Here is a 14,096-nt window from a genome sequence, read left to right as displayed (position 1 = left end):
TGAAAAGTAACACTATCTGCAGACCAACCCCAAAACCTCATCCCAACTGTAACCATTACCTTGTGTTACAAAGCAATGCTTAGAGTAGAGAATATAGTTCCATGTAGAGACAGTATACATTGTCACAAAGACGGCCCCCAGGCTCTGTCGCACCATAGAGACTCTGTATGTGGCTATGCAGTCTTCATGCCTACAATATATTGCTACGTGTATGATTTATTTTATACCACAAAGATTGGTTTAATCATTATCATTGACATCTAGCATTTAATATGTATAACGCAATAATAAAATGTACTTTTAATTTAATTGTGTAGATCATAAAGAGGAAGAAGAGCAAAGGCGAGCAGGCTGAGGCATTGTATGAGTGGCCGCAGTCCAGGGCCAGTGTTCTGACCTCACCAGCTGTGTCAGAGAGAAGCATGCTGACCCTGCAGGAGAGAGGATCCGATACTTTGTGGGTAAGTGGGGTGTACTCTGTGAATACTAATTCCTTTATTACAGGCAGAGTAGTTGGGAAATGGAAGAGCTCCTTTGCAGTATTTTATGTGTATTCTCTGGCTGACAGCATCTCTAGCCTCTAATAATCTTTCACTCATAAATGTTTAGTTTGGAGTGTAACATATTAATTTCCTTTCATTTATTTACTGAATAAAATAAGGAAACTGTATTGTGTTTTAGCCTTTTACTATGACATATTGCCTTCTTTAGGTTACTTTTATATGTATGGTTTTTGTGCTGTAACTTACCAGATGTGCTAATGCAGTGAACATTTCCTACAACGGCTTCTTTAAGAAACACCTTTTTCCTTTTCAATCCCAGACTATTGATTGTTTGGTAGCTGCATTATCCTTCTCTGGAGGAGTTTTGTAACCTTCCACGTATGATCAAGGACAGCTGCAGTGGTCGATTCTTCTATTTGACTCAAATCATTCACCTATCATCAGTCACTTATTTTAAAGGTGGATTTCATTTCTTTTATAGCAGTTTAAAGCTTTTTATAACCCTTCTTCCCGGTGCAAATAATTTCCGAGATAGCTGGCAAACCAAGTATAAATACAAATCAATATTTACATGGCTTTTGTCAAATAGACACTGCTATAGTAAGCTGATATATCCTATATTAGTCAGATAATTTATACCTGAATCCAAGCTTCTTCCCGTCTCTAATCAGGAAAACACTAGTCCACATGCTCTATAGTACCTTGTTAAATTTTATAATGCTCCCAGTTCACTGCCCCCAACATGATAAACCACCCCCCTGCCTTTATTTTATTTATTTTTTTAGTTTTCTACCTTGATGTTGCTCTGTATTGTCTGTTCAGTCACATTCACAGACTAGGAAGGGGCGTTACCCAGCCGGCAACAAAGTAGATTAGAATTTTTTTTTATTTACCGTAAGGCGTGCAATAGCAAAAATAAGTTTTAATGACAGTGCCCATTTAAAGGGGTTATCCACCATAAGGTGATTTTAGTTGTACGTACCTACAGAGCGGGGAGGAGAGGGAGAGGCAGAGGGAGGGGAGGAATATTGATGAGCTGGGCGGTGCTGCAGCCAGCGGCACTGACGTCATAGTGCCAGTAACCACAGCCTGTGCCAGTTAGCACCTAATTAGCATATACAGAAAAACTTACATTTCGGGCGAATGGCGGGGCGGATCTGGGCACGGTAGGCATCAAACTGATCAGCGTCCCTCACACTACCAGCCAGTACAGCTGGTTAGTGCGGGGGAAGCAAGCTGACAGTTTTCCTTTAAATGTCACTTACGATATAAAAACTTTAGACATGTGGCCTAGACTTGTTAAATGTTTACATCGCACCAGATCTCAATCCTGAAATCTGCTGCAATTGTGAGTTATAACTGCTTTACCCCCCGCCTGGCCTCCTGGTCCGACGAATGTACTCCAATATAAATACTTATTATAACTCACAGTCGCAGCAGTCATCAGAAATGAGACCAAGTGGGATCTAAACTTTTAAAATGTCTGGACAAGTTATCAGAAGTTTATATAAATTACAGTAAGGCTAAGTTTCCACTTTGTTTTTTTCTGGAAGGTTTAGAAAACTGCCACTACAGTTTTTGAGCCAAAGTCAGAACTGGATCCATAAGGGAGGAGAAGTCTAAGTCCTTCCTTTATATGTCCTATTCCTTTTGAATACATTTCTGGCTTTGGCTCAAAAACTGCAGTGGCAGATATCCAAAAACTGTCAGAAAAAAAACAAGTGGAAACTTAGCCTTACACTTTAAATGTGCATCTAAAAACTGTGAAATTTTTCTTAAATGGGCACTCTTCCAGTCTGTGAATCTGATTGAGACTGAGCAGAAAATACAGAGCAATATCAAGGTAGAAAACAAAAAAATAATAAAAATAAAAGCAGGGGGTGGTTTATCATGATGGGTCAGTGAACTGGGAGGATTATAAAATTAAACAAGATTGTGATAGGTACTTTTTAAAGGGGATTCCAGTTTATCCAACTGCTGGGACCCTCCACAATCTTGAGAACAGGGGTCCTGAGTTTCCCATGAGAATGGAGCTGTGGTCATATGTTGGTATTACTTTGCCATTCACTATCTTTTGGACTGCTAAAGTTAACCAAGAACACTGGTTCAGCTATCTTTGGCAGCCAACATAGACAAAGGACAGAATATCAGTGCACATGACTGACCACTACTTCATTCCAACAGAAGACTGAAGACCTCCCACCTCATGTGGATAGCGAATAAGTGTTAATGGTTGGACAGCCTCTTTCATAATGCATTTGGTTTTATAATACAGCTTGTAGGGAACAGCTGGTGGGGTCGGCAATGACAGTATTCACACAGGCAGTAGGTTTCAAACCTCCAAGAGGATGTTTATTTAAATGAATTTTAGGCGCAAAGCATAGTGCAAACAAAACAAGAAAACCTAAGCCTGTCCGGATCTAACTAAACATCTATCCTACTGTGGGCCTAATGTCTCTCCCCAAGCAAACTCACACAAATGTCCATAGAATAAAGTTCAGACCTGGTGGGTTTTCAGCTGCAGCTTTGGCTGTGGCTGTTTCTCCTCTGTCTCTCCAGCAATCAGCAGCCACCCAATCTGTCATGCCCCCTCTCATAGGCTTGCATTGAGGGGGCGGAGCGTGACGTCACACGGGGGGTGGAGCCGAGACATCACAATACTCCAGCCCCGTGATCGGCAGTCATCAGACCCGGAGCGAACATGCTCCGTGGGCTGATGGTAACAGGGTGCTGCGTGAAAGATCACGGGGTTCCCCAGCGGCAGGACTCCCACGATTAGGCATCTTATCCCCTATCCTTTGGATAGGGGATAAGATGTCTTAGCGCCGGAGTACCCATTTAACAAGAGAGCCATAGCAGACTATGCTCTGCTAAAGCAGCATATCCTTCTGAATTTCCTTTATCGCGCCTGGCTGAGAAAACCAGGCAAAATATACACTCCCTCCACCACTTTCCCGTACACTTTACCACAAGCTTTAAAGTGTCCGGGTAAGTAGCAAAAAATATATATTTAATGGTATTATCAACATTGCAAAAAAAGTTTTTGCAAACGACAGGTACAAATCCTATTGGCTTAACAGACTATACCCCATTAAAGCAGCCTTAGCGTTGCTTTTATAATAATCAATCTAAAAATGAAATATACACATACAGGCACATACACAGTAACAAACAGCAGAGAGCTTCTCTGGCAGGCACTTAACTCATTCAGGCGCACACCTCCTCGCAGGGTTGGCTGCTGAAGGAGCATCCTTCTCTTGTCATGTCTGTTCCTCTCCACTGCATTTGTGGTCAGGGACAGACAATATAGGAACATTACAAACCTACTGAAACAGGGAGCAATCCAGTCATTCAATCCATTATTTTTCATTGTAGTTGCATGGGAAAACTGAATGCAATAATAAATCTGCCCCAATGTGTTTTAATGTTATACCATGAGGCTTAGCACTATAATGAATCCTGGACAAATGACTGATGATCTGCTGTAAATCATTCCTATCAGAAAATATTTTCATACAATGAATCCTGTGAATGATCGTGTTATAAAAATCATGTTAGTGCCGCCATAGTTAAATGGTATTTATGTGACCTGAGGTAGAAGGTTGTCTAGTGTTAATGGAAGTAAACAGACAGGATGGTGTAAGTTACTGCATTTAGAGCTCCATGACTGGAAATACAGCAGCATTTCCTCAGTGCCTGCCATTTTATAGGTTATAGTAAATCATGTTACTCTGTGCTGCTGGTGATGTTGTACAATAGGCTAGATAAAATATGATTGGGATATAAAGCTGAAACTGTGCTTGGCAACTAAAGTAGAAAATAATCTAAAAGTAGATGTTTCAGCATCAAGATGTTTATCAATAGAAATATAGAGAACTGTAGAGTACTGTTGCTGTAAAATATATTTTAGGACGTATTCCAGAAAATATCAGAAAAAAAAAAAACCTGCTAATATTAGACAAAACCAAATCACAAACAGGGCAGTTTAAAAAAAAAAAAAGTGTGGCATGTGAACTTTAAAGTGTGCCTTTCGAGTTGAAAATATTTTTGACATGACCTAGAGATATATCAAAAGTTTTGATTGGTCGGGGTCTAAATGTTAAGACCTTGACCGATTGCTAGAACAAACAGGGAGAGAAATGTTTCTTTCCTCACTCTCTGTTCCTGCGACTGAGACAATACTATAGAATTACATTGAAAAAGATATTCTGGGCAGAAACATCTTATCCCCAATCCAAAGGATTGGGGATAAGATGTCTGATCACGGGGGGCCCGCTGCTGGGACCCCCTGCAATCTCACTGCCTCACCCGCATTCTATGCAGGGCTGCGTCTCCTGTTTCGGAAACCTCTGGGTTTCTGGGACTGGGGACGTGATGTCACGCCACGCTACCTCCATTCATGTCCCATAGACATGTTCCATATGCGTGACGTGACGTCCCCAGTCCCGGAGGTTTCCGAAACTGGAGACGCAGCCCCGCATAGAATGCTGGTGCTGCAGGGAGATCGTGGGGGGGGGGGGGGGTCTCAGCAGTGGGCCCCCCCACGATCAGACATCTTATACCCTATCCTTTGGATAGGGGATAACATGTTTTTGCCCGGAATACCCCTTTAAGTATGTCTCAGTCTTGTGGCACAGAGCTGGGAGAAAACCCACTTTGTGCCCACTTCTCTCCTGGCTTATTCCAGCTGGAAGGGGAAAGTATGACACCTTCTTTTATATTTCCTCTTCCAGCTGGATATACTTTACATTAAACCAAATGCTACACATAAAGATGTACAATTCATGTCCAAGATGATATAGTCCCTAAGCAGTCTGTGGATCAGCTTTAGGCAGTAAAGGAAGGACAGGCTCCCCAGTTATTGCCTGTGTTTCTCTGTGAGGAGACCACATACTGGAAGTGTGGGTGGACAAGCAGGGCTCTGTGCACTGAGGACAAGCAGGGTTCTGTGCACTGAGGACAAGCAGGGCTCTGTAAACTAAGGACAAGCAGAGCTCTGTACACTGAGGACAAGCAGGGCTCTATACACTGAGGACAAGCAGGAGGCCAAGCAGGGTTCTGTACACTGAGGACAAGCAGGGCTATATGCAGTGAGGCCAAGCAGGGCTCTGTACACTGAAGACAAGCAGGGCTATGTACACTAAGGACAAGCAGGGCTCTGTACACTGAGGACAAGCAGGGCTCTGTACAGTGAGGACAAGCAGGGCTCTGTGCAGTGAGGACAAGCAGGGCTCTGTACATTGAGGACAAGCAGGGCTCTGTGCAGTGAGGACAAGCAGGGCTCTGTACACTGAGGACAAGCAGGGCTCTGTGCAGTGAGGACAGGCAGGGCTCTGTATAGTGAGGACAAGCAGGGTTCTGTACACTGAGGACAAGCAGGGCTGTGTACACTGAGGACAAGCAGGGCTCTGTACACTGAGGACAAGCAGGGCTCTGTGCACAGAGGACAAGCAGGGCTCTGTACACGGAGGACAAGCAGGGCTCTGTACACTGAGGACAAGCAGAGCTCTGTAGACTGAGGACAAGCAGGGCTCTATACACTGAGGACAGGCAGGGCTCTGTACACTGAGGACAAGCAGGGCTCTGTACACTGAGGCCAAGCAGGGTTCTGTACACTGAGGAAAAGCAGGGCTATATGCAGTGAGGCCAAGCAGGGCTCTGTACACTGAGGACAAGCAGGGCTATGTACACGGAGGACAAGCAGGGCTCTGTGCAGTGAGGACAGGCAGGGCTCTGAATAGTGAGGACAAGCAGGGCTCTGTACACTGAGGACAAACAGGGCTCTATACACTGAGGACAGACAGGGCTCTGTACACTGAGGACAAGCAGGGCTCTGTACACTGAGGACAAGCAGGGCCCTGTGCAGTGAGGACAAGCAGGGCTCTGTGCAGTGAGGACAAGCAGGGCTCTGTACATTGAGGACAAGCAGGGCTCTGTGCAGTGAGGACAAGCAGGGCTCTGTACACTGAGGACAAGCAGGGCTCTGTACACTGAGGACAGGCAGGGCTCTGTGCAGTGAGGACAGGCAGGGCTCTGTATAGTGAGGACAAGCAGGGCTCTGTACACTGAGGACAAGCAGGGCTCTGTACACTGAGGACAAGCAGGGCTCTGTGCAGTGAGGACAAGCAGGGCTCTGTGCAGTGAGGACAAGCAGGGCTATGTGCAGTGAGGACAAGCTGGGCTCAATACACTGAGGACAAGCAGGGCTCAGAACACTGAGGACAAGCAGGGCTCTGTGCACTGAGGACAAGCAGGGCTCTGAACACTAAGGACAAGCAGAGCTCTGTACACTGAGGACAAGCAGGGCTCTATACACTGAGGACAAGCAGGAGGCCAAGCAGGGTTCTGTACACTGAGGACAAGCAGGGCTATATGCAGTGAGGCCAAGCAGGGCTCTGTACACTGAGGACAAGCAGGGCTATGTACACTAAGGACAAGCAGGGCTCTGTACACTGAGGACAAGCAGGGCTCTGTGCAGTGAGGACAAGCAGGGCTCTGTGCAGTGAGGACAAGCAGGGCTCTGTACATTGAGGACAAGCAGGGATCTGTGCAGTGAGGACAAGCAGGGCTCTGTACACTGAGGACAAGCAGGGTTCTGTGCACTGAGGACAAGCAGGGCTCTGTACACTGAGGACAAGCAGAGCTCTGTACACTGAGGACAAGCAGGGCTTTATACACTGAGGACAAGCAGGGCTCTGTACACTGAGGACAAGCAGGGCTCTATACACTGAGGACAGGCAGGGCTCTGTACACTGAGGACAAGCAGGGCCCTGTTCAGTGAGGACAAGCTGGGCTCTGTAAACTGAGGACAAGCAGGGCTCTGTGCAGTGAGGACAAGCAGGGCTCTGTACACTGAGGACAAGCAGGGTTCTGTGCACTGAGGACAAGCAGGGCTCTGTACCTTGAGGACAAGCAGAGCTCTGTACACTGAGGACAAGCAGGGCTCTATACACTGAGGACAGGCAGGGCTCTGTACACTGAGGCCAAGCAGGGTTCTGTACACTGAGGAAAAGCAGGGCTATATGCAGTAAGGCCAAGCAGGGCTCTGTACACTGAGGACAAGCAGGGCTATGTACACTGAGGACAAGCAGGGCTCTGTACACTGAGGACAAGCAGGGCTCTGTGCAGTGAGGACAAGCAGGGCTCTGTGCAGTGAGGACAAGCAGGCTCTGTACATTGAGGACAAGCAGGGCTCTGTGCAGTGAGGACAAGCAGGCTCTGTACATTGAGGACAAGCAGGGCTCTGTGCAGTGAGAACAAGCAGGGCTCTGTACACTGAGGACAAGCAGGGCTCTGTGCAGTGAGGACAGGCAGGGCTCTGTATAGTGAGGACCAGAAGGGCTCTGTACACTGAGGACAAGCAGAGCTCTGTACACTGAGGACAAGCAGGGCTCTGTGCACTGAGGACAAGCAGGGCTCTGTACACTGAGGACTAGCAGGGCTCTGTACACTGAGGACAAGCAGGGCTCTATACACTGAGGACAGGCAGGGCTCTGTACACTGAGGACAAGCAGGGCTCTGTGCAGTGAGGACAGGCAGGGCTCTGTACATTGAGGACAAGCAGGGCTCTGTGCACTGAGGACAAGCAGGGCTCTGTACACTGAGGACAAGCAGGGCTCTGTGCACTGAGGACAAGCAGGGCTCTGTACACTGAGGACAAGCAGGGCTCTGTACACTGAGGACAAGCAGGGCTCTATACACTGAGGACAGGCAGGGCTCTGTACACTGAGGACAAGCAGGGCTCTGTACACTGAGGACAAGCAGGGCCCTGTGCAGTGAGGACAAGCAGGGCTCTGTACACTGAGGACAAGCAGGGCTCTGTGCAGTGAGGACAAGCAGGGCTCTGTGCAGTGAGGACAAGCAGGGCTCAGTACACTGAGGACAAACAGGGCTCAGAACACTGAGGACAAGCAGGGCTCTGTGCATTGAGGACAAGCAAGGCTTTGTACACTGAGGACAAGCAGGGCTCTGTGCAGTGAGGACAAGCAGGGCTCTGTGCAGTGAGGACAAGCAGGGCTCTGTACACTGAGGACAAGCAGGGCTCTGTACACTGAGAACAAGCAGGGCTCTGTACACTGAGGACAAGCAGAACTCTTTACACTGAGGACAAGCAGGGCTCTGTACACTGAGGACAAGCAGGGCTCTGTACACTGAGGACAAGCAGAACTCTTTACACTGAGGACAAGCAGGGCTCTATACACTGAGGACAAGCAGGGCTCTGTGCAGTGAGGGCAAGCAGGGCTCTGTACTCTGAGGACAAGCAGGGCTCTGTAATCTGAGGACAAGCAGGGCTCTGTACACTGAGGACAAGCAGAACTCTTTACACTGAGGACAAGCAGGGCTCTATACACTGAGGACAAACAGGGCTCTGTACACTGAGGACAAGCAGGGCCCTGTTCAGTGAGGACAAGCTGGGCTCTGTAAACTGAGGACAAGCAGGGCTCTGTGCAGTGAGGACAAGCAGGGCTCTGTACACTGAGGACAAGCAGGGTTCTGTGCACTGAGGACAAGCAGGGCTCTGTACCTTGAGGACAAGCAGAGCTCTGTACACTGAGGACAAGCAGGGCTCTATACACTGAGGACAGGCAGGGCTCTGTACACTGAGGCCAAGCAGGGTTCTGTACACTGAGGAAAAGCAGGGCTATATGCAGTGAGGCCAAGCAGGGCTCTGTACACTGAGGACAAGCAGGGCTATGTACACTGAGGACAAGCAGGGCTCTGTACACTGAGGACAAGCAGGGCTCTGTGCAGTGAGGACAAGCAGGGCTCTGTGCAGTGAGGACAAGCAGGCTCTGTACATTGAGGACAAGCAGGGCTCTGTGCAGTGAGGACAAGCAGGCTCTGTACATTGAGGACAAGCAGGGCTCTGTGCAGTGAGAACAAGCAGGGCTCTGTACACTGAGGACAAGCAGGGCTCTGTGCAGTGAGGACAGGCAGGGCTCTGTATAGTGAGGACCAGAAGGGCTCTGTACACTGAGGACAAGCAGAGCTCTGTACACTGAGGACAAGCAGGGCTCTGTGCACTGAGGACAAGCAGGGCTCTGTACACTGAGGACTAGCAGGGCTCTGTACACTGAGGACAAGCAGGGCTCTATACACTGAGGACAGGCAGGGCTCTGTACACTGAGGACAAGCAGGGCTCTGTGCAGTGAGGACAGGCAGGGCTCTGTACATTGAGGACAAGCAGGGCTCTGTGCACTGAGGACAAGCAGGGCTCTGTACACTGAGGACAAGCAGGGCTCTGTGCACTGAGGACAAGCAGGGCTCTGTACACTGAGGACAAGCAGGGCTCTGTACACTGAGGACAAGCAGGGCTCTATACACTGAGGACAGGCAGGGCTCTGTACACTGAGGACAAGCAGGGCTCTGTACACTGAGGACAAGCAGGGCCCTGTGCAGTGAGGACAAGCAGGGCTCTGTACACTGAGGACAAGCAGGGCTCTGTGCAGTGAGGACAAGCAGGGCTCTGTGCAGTGAGGACAAGCAGGGCTCAGTACACTGAGGACAAACAGGGCTCAGAACACTGAGGACAAGCAGGGCTCTGTGCATTGAGGACAAGCAAGGCTTTGTACACTGAGGACAAGCAGGGCTCTGTGCAGTGAGGACAAGCAGGGCTCTGTGCAGTGAGGACAAGCAGGGCTCTGTACACTGAGGACAAGCAGGGCTCTGTACACTGAGAACAAGCAGGGCTCTGTACACTGAGGACAAGCAGAACTCTTTACACTGAGGACAAGCAGGGCTCTGTACACTGAGGACAAGCAGGGCTCTGTACACTGAGGACAAGCAGAACTCTTTACACTGAGGACAAGCAGGGCTCTATACACTGAGGACAAGCAGGGCTCTGTGCAGTGAGGGCAAGCAGGGCTCTGTACTCTGAGGACAAGCAGGGCTCTGTAAACTGAGGACAAGCAGGGCTCTGTACACTGAGGACAAGCAGAACTCTTTACACTGAGGACAAGCAGGGCTCTATACACTGAGGACAAACAGGGTTCTGTACACTGAGAACAAGCAGGGCTCTGTACACTGAGGACAAGAAGGGCTCTGTGCAGTGTGACACCGTTCCAGCTCACACATCAGGATGATTGACAAGCAAGGAGCCTGCACAGAGCCCTGCTTGTCTTGCCCTCACTTCCTGTATTTGGTCTCCTCATGAAGTTTTTGTTAACGGCAGGTACACTTTAAACAGTTCATAAGACGCCAGCATTGACCACGAAGTATGAATCCCAGGAAAACATCTGTAAAATACAGAGTTCATGTTCCAGGGCTTCCAACAGACCCTGACAAAGAGGGCTTCCTAGAAGGAGTGGAAAACGGTTCATATACACTATATGCACATCACAGAATACAATACATACACTATAAACACAGACTACACATACACTGTACACACAATCTTAACTATTTAATTTTCCTCCTCTACTTGGGTGCCGAATCTTGATCATGTGACCGTGATATTGCATGGACAAGCTGAGCAGGAGCAGGCTGTCAGACAGTGAATCTAGGATCTGCTCATCTCTGACAGTCTGCTCCCTGCAGCTAGCTCTGTGATAACACAGCACCCCCTCTATCACAGGGGAGTGAGGCACCCTGTGCTTTCCCACGGGCTGCACACCTGATGTGGCACATACATAATAGCTGTAATGAGTACGGTGTCCAATTTTGGACATCGTCAGTCATCAGCCGTAACTCCTTCCTCCGTCAGGTGAAACGGCGTCCCGCCTCCTCCCTCAGGCTAATCTCCAAATCTCCTCCAGGTGTCAGCTGCAACTCCCTCCTTTGTCATCCTAAGGCTCTCATCCGAAACGTCGTCATCCCTCAGACGAAAAACTTTCCTGCCATTTAGCAGAGCTGAGTCAGCGTCGTCTCTCTGCTATACAGGTTCTGCTGTACATGCTATTCAATGTCGGCTCTGCTATTCAGACTCTGTAGCACATGTAGTGTCTGTAGTATGCACGTGCAAGTTTCACAGTTTCGACTCTGCTATACATGCTGTGCAGTGTCGGCTCTGCTATGTGGCAGGAAGTTGCGTCTGAGGGAGAATCGTCTGAGGCATGATGGCGTTTTGGATGAGGGAGTTTCGGATGAGGGGGGACGGAGTTGCGGCTGACGACTGACGGCGATTGGTCTGAGGGAGAAGGCAGGACGCCGTTTCACCTGATGGAGGACGGAGTTGCGGCTGACGACTGACGGCGATTGGTCCGAGGGAGGAGGCGGGATGCCGTTTCACCTGACGGAGGACGGAGTGACGGCTGACGACTGACGATGTCCTAAAATGGACACCGTAAATAAGAAAATATTTATGATTTCTATTTTTGACATGTTGCTAAAAAACAAAAACAGTGAATAGAACCATTTCTGTTACAGTTTAGTAATTTTTTTTACTATTCACGTGTACAGAACCCATAAAATCTATCCATTGATCCTTTAAGAGTCTGAGGACAAGAGGTTACATTCAAGTAACTTGTATCATATTTATCAAATAATTGAGACAATAGAAAGTTTTGATAATAAATATATTGGGGGAGATTTCTTAAACCTTGTGCAGAGGAACAGTGGACGAATCAGATTCTAGCTTTTATTTTTCTGAAGCCTTTCTAAAAAATAAAAAAAATCTTATTGGTTGATTGGTTGATATGGGCAATTACTCCTGTTGCTTTGCACAAGGTCGGATCAATCTCCCCCTATTATCTTTTAATTGGAGCATTATGAAGGTATGATTGTTGCTTGTTCCCTTTATTTTTAAAATCTACAGGCATAATGATGCATGTGCAATAGAGTAGACCTGGTACAGAGTGTATGACATTAATAATGAACTATATGAAATGTCATACGTTTTTACATAGCTCTAGGACTTAGGTCTCTTCACTTACAGGTCTCATTTCTGTTTTAAGCTATCCTGTAGCACCACCTAGTGGATTTTAGGTAGTATACAGTAAGATGTAAAAACCACCACAAATGCTATGATATGATAGATTTTATTAAGTCTAGGCAGTACATTTTACTGTGCAAGCCTGATAGTTTGCTGCAGTACATCACTGTAACAATATGGAGTCCAGACTGTTTAGTTTACAGAAGATTTCCCAGATTGGATAAAATTGTAACAAGCTCAATAATGGGTCATCCAGTCCTAAGAAGCCTCTAACTCACTGATAGCATTCAGAGAACTTGCATTTGAAACACATATGGTTAGATTTACTATTGCGCATGTGCCAGAAAACTGCTTAAATGATTTTCACCACATTTATTGTTTTAGACATTTTTGTGTCATGCTCGACAAGGGAGGGGGAGACGTCTTGCATCTTCATGCACCAAATATTTTGTGGGCATGCTGGGAGTTGTAGTTTTGCAACTGTTTGGAAAACACTGCTGTAGTGTATTTACCAACTATACATATGCACAGTGCTGGAATGACAGTACCTACAGATATTTGTAAATCTATCCAAGAGTGTTTTGGAAAATTGTCAAAAAGGAGGAGTTGATTTATTAAACTGTCTAATTCTTAACCCCTTAAGGACCAAGCCCATTTTAACCTTAAGGACACAGCCAATTTTATTTTTGCATTTTTGTTTTTTCCTCCTCGCCTTCTAAAATCCATAACTCCTTTATATTTCCATCTACAGACCCATATAAGGGCTTTATTGTTTTTTGCGTGACCAATTGTACTTTGTAATGAAACCTCTCATTTTACCATATATGTACGGCGAGCCCAAAAAATATTTTTTTAGGGAGAAAATTTTAATGAAAACCACAATTTTTCACATTTTGGAGGGTTTCGTTTTCACACTGTACAATTTACGCTAAAAATTACGTGTTCTTTATTCTGCGGGTCAATACAATTAAAATGATACCCATGTCTAGATACTTTTATATTTTTGTACCGCTTAAAAAAATCTAAAACTTTTTGTATAAAATCAGTAATCTAAAATTGCCCTATTTTGACCACTTATAACTTTTTCATTTTTCCATATATAGGGCGGTATGAGGGCTCATTTTTTGTTTTGTTTCTGTACTTTTTATTGATGGGGAATAAAATGTGACAAAAAAGCATCATTTTGGACTTTTTTTTATTTTTTACGTTTACGCCGTTCACCGTACGGGATCAATAACATTATATTTTGATAGTTCGGATATTTATGCACATGGCGATACCCAATATGTTTATTTAAAACATTTACTCTTTTTGGGGGTAAAAGGGGAAAAACAGACAATTTTCATTTTTATTGGGGGAGGGGATTTTTCAATTTTTTTTTTACTTTTTATTTTTAAATTTTTCTACTTTTTTTTTACACTTTTTATGTCCCCATGGGGACTATCTAAAGCAATCATCTTATTGCTAATACTGTTCAGTGCTATGCATAGAGCATAGCACTGATCAGTATTATTGGGGATCTTCTGCTCTGGTCTGCTCGATCTCAGACCAGAGCCGAAGACGCCGGGAGACGGAGGGAGGCAGGTGAGGGGACCTCTGGCCGCCATTACAGATGATCGGATCCCTGCGGCAGCGCTGTAGGCGATCCAATCATCTATTTTAACATGCGCATTGTTGCAGATGCAACAATCTGTACTGATCACGGCATCTGAGGGGTTAATGCG

At 46.5% G+C, this 14,096-nt stretch overlaps 1 protein-coding gene across 6 annotated transcripts in view; it reads left to right on the top strand.

Annotated features, from left to right (window-relative positions):
• Window positions 1-14,096, top strand: part of MYRIP (myosin VIIA and Rab interacting protein) — a 717,726-nt gene that overhangs the window by 590,636 nt on the left and 112,994 nt on the right. For all 6 annotated transcript variants that reach the window (XM_056520618.1, XM_056520619.1, XM_056520621.1 and 3 more), the window contains one exon: window positions 318-461. In XM_056520618.1, the coding sequence (XP_056376593.1) occupies window positions 318-461 (144 nt within the window). The remainder of the gene's footprint in view (window positions 1-317; window positions 462-14,096) is intronic.

The sequence above is a fragment of the Hyla sarda genome, chromosome 5, assembly GCF_029499605.1.
Source record: "Hyla sarda isolate aHylSar1 chromosome 5, aHylSar1.hap1, whole genome shotgun sequence".
Classification (NCBI taxonomy): domain Eukaryota; kingdom Metazoa; phylum Chordata; class Amphibia; order Anura; family Hylidae; genus Hyla; species Hyla sarda.
The sequence above is the reverse complement of the archived record's forward strand: the minus strand, read 5'-3'. Positions and strand labels throughout refer to the sequence as shown.